Source organism: Triticum dicoccoides, chromosome 3A, assembly GCF_002162155.2.
Source record: "Triticum dicoccoides isolate Atlit2015 ecotype Zavitan chromosome 3A, WEW_v2.0, whole genome shotgun sequence".
In the NCBI taxonomy this organism is placed as follows: Eukaryota; Viridiplantae; Streptophyta; class Magnoliopsida; order Poales; family Poaceae; genus Triticum; species Triticum dicoccoides.
Window position 1 is genome coordinate 480,242,723 of NC_041384.1, and position 8,824 is coordinate 480,251,546.

Below are 8,824 nucleotides of genomic sequence, written 5' to 3' on the forward strand. Positions count from 1 at the left end.
GTGAAAAACAAAGATAAGAGGAAGCATGCTATGCACAACCAGTCTTTGTGTACTACACCTCCATGCAGCCCGCTTTGCCCCAGAAAAGCATCAATTAGCTTAAATTTTGCTTTTGTCTAAAATTGACACTACATTTGCCGTCACGTTAACCATATGAGATTGATTACGACAATATTACACGGTAGTGGAGCCCAAAATGTCCTCTGCCCATACCAACTCAGCAACAGTCAATCCCTCGGGAAAAAAACTCAGCAACAGTCAACGTGACCAAAGCTCAAATTGCACATCGACGGGTAACCCAAGAATGAAAGAAGCGTTATCAAGGAAAAGGCAACAACACGATCAATAAAAATTATCAAGATAGAAGCAACTATATGGGCTCAGAAAAAAGGAGAGGAAGCAACTACACAATTGAGTACTCTCTCTGTCTCAGTGTAAGACATTTTTTGACACTGGAAGAAGGGAGTACATCATAAGTTGCCTTCTCCCCCAAGAAAATCTTAGGGTTCCTCTATCACCCATCGGCACAACCACTGGCCTACCTCATTTTCGATGGCCTTTAAGGCCATGGTGACACGGTGGATTCTGGTCTTTCCCTGCGGGAGGGCTCTATTTTTAGATATTCCTTCAAGTCTTGTTAGACTTTGTGTCCTACTCAGGAAGACAAAACAGAGACGGCTTCTTGAAGATGGAATAAGGTTATCCCCGCCTAGTCATCATCCGTAGCATGGGTGTATGATCTTTCCAATCTACACTACTCTTCTTCAACGGCGGTTGATGTTCTCATGCTTCGGTCCTATGCGACGTTAGCACGACGGGCTGCCTACTACCTCTGTAAACAATTATAATAGCATTTAGATAATTAAAATAGTGACCTAAACGGTCTTATATTAGTTTAAGGAGGGAATACAAGTTTTGCCCAACACCATCAACAAAGGGGCAATGATGGCAGCACACCTTCAGCTCACTTAGTCATTGCTAGATGGTCTGCGAATCTGGATGTAATTTTTATTTGGTGTCCATTGTACTGTATAAAGATGAATATATCAAAAGTTTTCTCACAAAAAAAAACTGACCAAGTCATAAACACAAACACTCATTACAAGCAATCTCATAAGGTCCACTCGAAGCTACCGGTACAATGTTCCCAATAGGCCAATACCCCAATAGTCTGGCTACAGAAATAAAGCTCCGCTGTGTTCGCAGAGCATACAGATTCGAATAATACAACAAGTTAAATAAGCTCACAAGCACCTTAAGGGTACAAGTCTAGGTTGTTCTAGCATCAGAGGACATGACCAATGTTTCAAATGGACAGATAACTACTATCTCATGATTCAAGCCCTCGGAGTGCAGCTGGCCAAGTGAGACTTGAAGGTCTCCAGCTCTGAAACAACCTCGTCCTCTGGGCGGTAGATCAAATCACTCATACGCCATATCTGGATCAGTAAAAAAATCAGTAAGAATACACCAAGCATGTTATGAAGCAAAGGAAAACACCAATGTAACTGTTACACCATATTATAAGACATATAAGAGCATTTATACGACATATTTCTTTACAGAGGGAGTACATGTTATTAATATACTCCCTCCGTCCCAAAATAAGTGTCGCGACGGAGGGAGTACTATTAAGATAGGGTCAGAAGGAAACATCACGCAGCATATGGTTTGAAACTGTTCGTTCCAACAGGCCCTGATGATAACAGTGCCCATATATGCATATTCAAAGCTATTTTGAGATGGGAGTCACGTTATCCGAACTGTAATGTATTTCCAGTTACAAGCGCATAAAACTGTATGTACCATATACCGTATACAATATCTAGCATGTCAGTTCTTTCTAGTAGTGTGTTTACACCATGATTGCGCAATTGTAAGAGAAGTACCTGCAAAGTTCCACCTCCACCAGTGCTCTCACCATCATCAGATACACTCACAATGGTCCAAGGATCTGAAGAGTTCCAGTGGAAATCTACGATCTTGTCCCTAGCAAGGTGAACAAGATAAACAACAGATTATTACGGAACAATGGAAATGCAACATCAATTTATGGCATAACATGGTTTTATCGTCCCTGCACATCCAATTAGCTTTGACTCTCAAAGTATGAATAGATCCAGACCAATTTGAAAGTTGCCAATGGCATAAGCCCTCATTAAGCCCGTAAAGGAGTAAATCAAATTGTATTTTTTTTACATGCACAACTAGACATAAAAATCACGGGTGCATAAGATCTCAAGAGCATAAAATAACAATTCCCTTCTTATTTTTATTTTGCCAGAAAGTCTGAGCTACAACATTAATGGTGTACAGGTCCACAACTGCACAATCATCTATCAGCCCATGTTAGACACCAATCATTAGATTTAAGTCTCAGGTTTACTAAATTAGTCTGCTGGTCAGATTTTAACGGAAAATACAGTTTCATAAAAAATCCAGTAGAAGTCTATTGTAAAGAGAAGATTAGCTAAACTAGCTACTGATACACAAAGGCATTTCTTCAATTCTGCCGTCTATTGTAAAGAGAAGATTAGCTAAACTAGCTACTGACACAAAGGCATTTCTTCAATTCTGCCAGCAATATGGCAGAGAATATGCCAATGGACATGGTATAACCATTCAAGAAAAAAGCCGGATTTTGAGTTTCATATACCACATGAAGTAAGATATGTAGAAAAACAATGTACCTATGACCTGCGTGTTGAAAGAAAAGCCCGCCAGGTGAATTAGGATTTTTCTTCTTTCCCACCTACACCACGAGAACTTTTATCAGTCTCAAGATACAGAACTAGTACATGAGAGAGAATGAGTAATGTTAAAGTGAACTCCCATCGCCAACGGTATATACCTTCTCATGGTCCCACACATTTAAGAAACCATCTTCCGCAGAGCTTCCGAAAACAGATGCTTTGTCAGGAGACCACTGAAAAGCATAAGGTATGAATTATTGACAAAAGCTACTGCAATACCATGGACAGTAACCAAATGTCCATATCCACATGAAAAGAACATGTACGTGACCAAAAGATTCTCTGTACATGCCTGAACACAAAGGACAGCAGCTTTATGGCCCTCGAATTTGTGAATTGGAGAACCAGCACCTCCAGGACCCAGATTTCGCCGATCCCACATTCGGACAGAGTTATCAGCAGAGCTAAATATGAGAAGAAACCACCATAATTAAATGTGTAAGCAATTGACAAACATAGATGAAAGCACAAAGTCAAATAGACCTGAAATAACTAAAGATTTCATCAGAGATTATACAGAACTAAGAAGATATTCATGTCCCTCCGATCCAAATTAATTGTCACTGAAATGGATGTATCTAGATGTATTTCAGTTCTAGATACATCAGTTTTAGCTACAAGTAATATGGACCGGAGGGAGTACAAAATATGAAGAAAAAAAGTGCAAACAATTGACAAACATAGATGAAAAGCCCAAAATCAAATACATCTGAACTAAGTAAAGATCTCGTCACAGATTATTCAGAACTGAGAAGGCATTCACGTCAACATACCCAGTTAAGATGTAGTTAACATCATGAAGATTCCAATCGACACAATGAACATCTCCACCATGAGCTTTCTCAACCTGGACATCAGAAAGAACACAATTTCAAAATTAAGATGCATTGTTTATTTATTAGAAGAAAGAAGTACATTATACTAAAAAGAAAAGATACTTCAGCCTCTTTACTTGACAAATAGATTTTGGTTGCACTAAAATCTAGTCGACTGTAATCCCAGTACTACTAAATCTGCTCTATGATCACAAATTCATAACTCGTTCAACTGCAGATAATGTATGTTCGCCAATTTAAACAAAAATGTAAGTACATTAAAAGAAGCAGAATGAAACGACAAAAGAACCATAATACCCAGCAAAATATATCAAGCTGATGTGACTAAGAGCATGTTCAGTTCTCTGCCCACACTTAACTCGCCTTGCTGGTGGTCAAGGGGGCATGTTTAGTTCCCTCGCCACCAAAGAGCGAGCAAGACTCTTGCTTTTATGTTAAGGCCAGACAGTGGTGGATGGGTTTGGACGAGAAAATCAACCATTCCAATGAATCAATCAATGTGAGTCACCATTGACAATTACTCACTGTATAAAGTTGTACTAAATCAGCGACACTTAATATGGAATGGAGGGAGTACCAATCATTTCCTTTCCTTAGTGAGCGTCAACTCTTGATACACAGCTTCTTGCAAAAAACAATGTTGACACATAAGATAGAGAAGAGTGTCACCTTAACGGCTGGGCTAGTACCAGTCCGGGCATCCCAGAGAATAAGACAAGCATCATCACCAACGCTGCAGAACTCCTGTGCACTTTATTCAAAAAAGAAAAGGAAAACCATAAAGATCAAACGTACAAACAAACAGCAAACCAGCACTTCAAGTGAGCTCTTACTCATGTAAATTGAAAAGCATGTCAATCAAATAGAAAATAACCATAAAAACAAGAAACTTAGTGTAGCATATTTACCTCGAAGGGCAGAACTGGACATCTTCAACAGTGCTATCATGCCCGTGGAATACACCTCGAGGATCAACTTTAGGACTATCCTTTTCATTTGCAGTTTTGCTATGCTTGCTGCCTGATGCCCCTGGGGAAGCCTCACTTTTTGAGGAGTCTCCAAGTCCAGATATGTGATCTTGAATGCTCCACCAAACCACAGACTTGTCCTTTCCTATTTACATTTTGCATGTGAACAAAGCTCAAGCTATCACATCAGCTCACTCAAATAAAATAAAAGGAACTGACGCATCCCTTATTCCATTGGGTCCACTGAAGTTGACAAGAGAACTTTTAACCTTTTAGGTCCCTATTACTTTAAAGGTGATCCAAGTAAGGTCGATCAGACAAGCTAGCAAATAGATGGTCTAGTTATCACATTGGCGGCTTTGGTGATTAGTTCTACTTTCTTCTCTTCATTTGTGCTTATGTGTTAATGCTGTCATGCCATCTCCCTTTGCCAGCTAAATCAGGAGTGGGCCTATCTTGGCTCACACATGCTCCAGTGGAATCGGAAGATCCATTCTGAGGTTCATGGACACAAATAACACAATCGTGTATTACAAAGAAAAAGTATACGAACGTAAACTGTGATATCAAGTCAGAACATCTTTAAATTTCTTGGCTTGTTATTTGTTAGGAACATACAAAGGGTATGTAGAGGGACGGAGGGAACGCTAAAGCAACAAGAGATATTTAATTTTCAGTGGAGAAAATTCGTGGAGTGGATCATACAAAGGGTCTGACATTGCAGTGGATCATGATAAATCCACTTTCCTAAAAAGTTTTTGCCTGTTTTACCGTTTGGTTAATCAACTTGTTCCAGCTATTGCGGCTATTTTTCCACAGCATAATATAAAATAAATTCAGCAACCACAAACTGAGCCTTGACATTTGAATATATCAAAAAGGGTCAGAAGATACAAGCATATTACAAGAAAGAATTCTGCTAACCTCCTGAGAGCACATACGGTTCTGCTGGACACATGGCAAGAGCAAACTCAGCATTTTCCTGATGCCCTCTTAAAATCTGACAAAAGTCAACAGTAGTAAGCACTATGTATGAAGGGAAAATATCCGGTGGAAACCACTCCTATGGTGAAAATAAATGGAAGTTATGTTTAAAAATGAGAACGGGGAAAAGAGAAGTGGAACAGTAAAAAACCCTGTCTATTCTAAATTTATTTATTTATTTTATCAAAATTAGAAATCCAAATGCAATAATTTAGATGGCAAATGCAATTATGTTTAAACATGAAATTTACATGTCTACAGAACATACCTAACCTAGACATGGTGTATGCATAAGAATGTTTTTTAGAACTTTCTACACTTGTTCCTCAAGAGTTTCCACCATTAGGGTGGTTTTCATCCGATATTTTTACATATATGGTACATCAAAAAACTGATCCATTCTAGTAAAGTAAATTGTGTATATGCATGCTGTCGACATCCTACTAGGATTTTTTCAGAATCCACCCGAAGTCGCACAAGTTAAGAAAAAAAATAAGAAAACATACCAAATCAGGGATATTAGGGATATTATCACTATCCATGGCGTTCACATCCTATATGATTTTTCCAGCCCATCATGCAGAAATGCAACTTTCAACATCTCAAAATGACACGAAATTAAGAATTAAAAATAAGAGAACATACCAAATCAGGGCGAGAATCAGCAGCTCCTAGGACAGCATGTCTATTTGGCTGGGACTCAACATCCCAAATAAGCACCTGTTTGGGGACGTAGAAAGCATATAAATTCATAAAATGTCACCGGAATGCTTAGAGATTATCGACTCTTTCGAAAGAACTAAGTAGCAGTATAAAGGCCTGGACATACATCTGGACTGTCCGTATGAGTTGCAATGATCCTACTGTTCTGTGGAAGCTCCCTGATTCGGTTAACCTGGATACACAATAAACAAACAAAGTCAGAATGCATCAACAGCTGACTTCAACTCATAAATCAAAGCGGCATGAACAAGTAAACTGCTAGGCATGCAAGCTAAACACAAGAACACAAAGACCATCTTAGAAAACAGAAAGATACAGATCAGATAACATAAAGTTTCAAAAATGAAGTATCCAGTGTAAATTAAGAGAAAGAGGATAATCAAGATACAGAAAATTAGAAACAGAGTAAGCAACATGTAAAGAATATAACTTATATACTAAGTAGTTGCAACTTAGGAATATACAGGACAAATTATTACCTCTCCAGGGTGAATGATAGTCTTGTACTTCTTTACAAAAGGTGATCGTGCTTCCTCATTGAACTGCAGTACAAAACAGACATCTTGTCAGCTCTATTCTGAACCAATTAATGACCAGTATGAAGAATTCCTAGTTTAGGCCCTCTCGAGCAAGTTAATGCAAGAATACTCCACAATACATAAAAAAACAAGGAACCACCATAAGTATACCATTATATACAGGCATAAGAAACTGGCAGAGAAGGTTAACTAAAAACTGCATGCAGGAAACACCATAATTATACCATTATACGCACGCACAAAAATCAGAGGCCAGATCTATATATTTACATGAATCTCAAAAAATCACGTTATTCTGCACTAACAAACTGAAATTGTGATGGAAAACCAATGAACAATGAATAACCTGTGATATGTGCTCTGCAGCTGCAACCCGTGGCTTCACAACTTCACAGTTTGCAATGACCAGGGTATTCGGGACACTTCCATCTGTCTGAAACCATCGGGATTAAAAAAATAATATAGTTAGATCTGGTTAAGAAAATATACTCATTATGTAACAAAAACTGATAACCAGTCCCAGATGCTGAATATCTGTTTGTGGAAGCACTCAGACTGAGGACTTTTGAAGGTCACCTGCTCTGATAGGTAAAGGCGCTGACGATTCTTATAGGTAGCCTGCTCAAACTGAGGACCCCACCTGTTCCGAATCAAACCAACAGATCGGCAAATAAATTAGTTGCAGAACCCACTATTTTAGGTCAAAAACGCTGCAAAAATGAACTAGCATGCTTCCAAACAGAATGCCACTAATCTGTCATATTATTAGCTTCAAAGTACCAGGTAGTGATTAAGAATGCACCACAGAGCCGATGCTCAAGAAGCAATATCATCAAATCGTGCTCACTCTATAGATGGCAAGCAGTCATAGTGAAAAGATAAAACAGTTGACACCGGCAGGAGCCACCACATCGAAACAGTTCATTAAGGCAAGCATTACATGAACAGAGACACCAAACCCCCGTCTCAAATAGTCGCATGCCACAAAAAACCTAGAACCCAAAACCCTAGGGCAATAACTCAACCCAAAGTTTCCACCCTGCTCACCATAGCAGCCCAGGCACTAACCACGCGCAGATCTGGAGACACCGCATGCACAGGCTGCGCTGTCACAGAGCAAAACCCTAGATACGTTCGTGGCGGCAAAACCCTAGATACGTTCGTGACGGCAAAACCCTAACCCCACATGAATCTGCTCGAACACAACGCCTACGACCACGGAACTGCGGGAATGGAGATGGGAAGCAACAGAGGCGGTCGCAGGAAGCGGGGATTACCGGCAGGAGAGGGATGGCCAGACGAGGTTGTGGTTCGCGAACCAGTCGTAGAGGACGGGGATGAGCGACTTCCATTGCGCGTACCGCTCGTCCACCGCCGCCCTCGACCCGCCTCTCTCCTTCATCTCCGCTCCGCTGCTGGCCGCCGCCGGCGACTGCTCCGCCCTCTCTCTCTCTCTCCCTCTCGCTCTCTGTGCAGGGGGGGCGCTCTCTGGAGTCTGGACTGTTCCTGTCTGCCTCCCGCTCGGTGCGAACTGCCCAGGCGCGGAGGAGTATCTAGGCTGCGGCTGGGGTGAAAACGGTAACAGATGCGGTGTGCAAATGGGCCGAGCCCTTTTTTGTTTGGGCTCGTGGGTACAAACGTCAGAGAACTTTACGGGCTTCAGTAAGTAGGGCTCCCGATCTTCTAGCAGACATTTTTTGGAGGCTACTAAGAAAATATTTTTTTCTCAAAAAAAAGTAAGAAAATATTTTTCTTCTCGACAAAAAACTAAGAAAACATTTTTATGCCAAAGAAACTAAGAAAACATTTCTTATGCTAAAAAAACTAAGAAAATGGAGAAAAGTGACACTCATTTGATGATTTTTAGTTTTTGACGAAATTTATTATTCCTTTAATTCAAAAAAATGTCTTCCATGTATATATTGTACTAGCTAATGTCTGTGTGGATTCTAAAAAAAACTAATGTCTGTGATCAAACATTGATTGTAAAAATACAGATAAAAGCGGGAAAAGAAAATGGT

At 40.0% G+C, this 8,824-nt stretch overlaps 1 protein-coding gene across 1 annotated transcript; it reads right to left on the reverse strand.

Moving 5' to 3' along the window:
• Positions 1–1,038: 1,038 nt before the first annotated feature.
• Positions 1,039–8,353, reverse strand: LOC119268669 (WD-40 repeat-containing protein MSI4-like). The gene is made up of 15 exons (XM_037550353.1): positions 8,081–8,353; positions 7,380–7,443; positions 7,150–7,236; positions 6,744–6,806; positions 6,371–6,436; positions 6,187–6,261; positions 5,482–5,557; positions 4,498–4,702; positions 4,259–4,340; positions 3,527–3,600; positions 3,046–3,157; positions 2,852–2,926; positions 2,691–2,752; positions 1,890–1,989; positions 1,039–1,439 (listed from the first exon to the last, which is right to left on the reverse strand). Exons 1-15 carry the CDS (start codon positions 8,203–8,205, stop codon positions 1,338–1,340), a joined length of 1,368 nt encoding a protein of 455 aa, XP_037406250.1. The 5' UTR covers positions 8,206–8,353; the 3' UTR covers positions 1,039–1,337.
• Between the last annotated feature and the right edge of the window lie 471 nt (positions 8,354–8,824).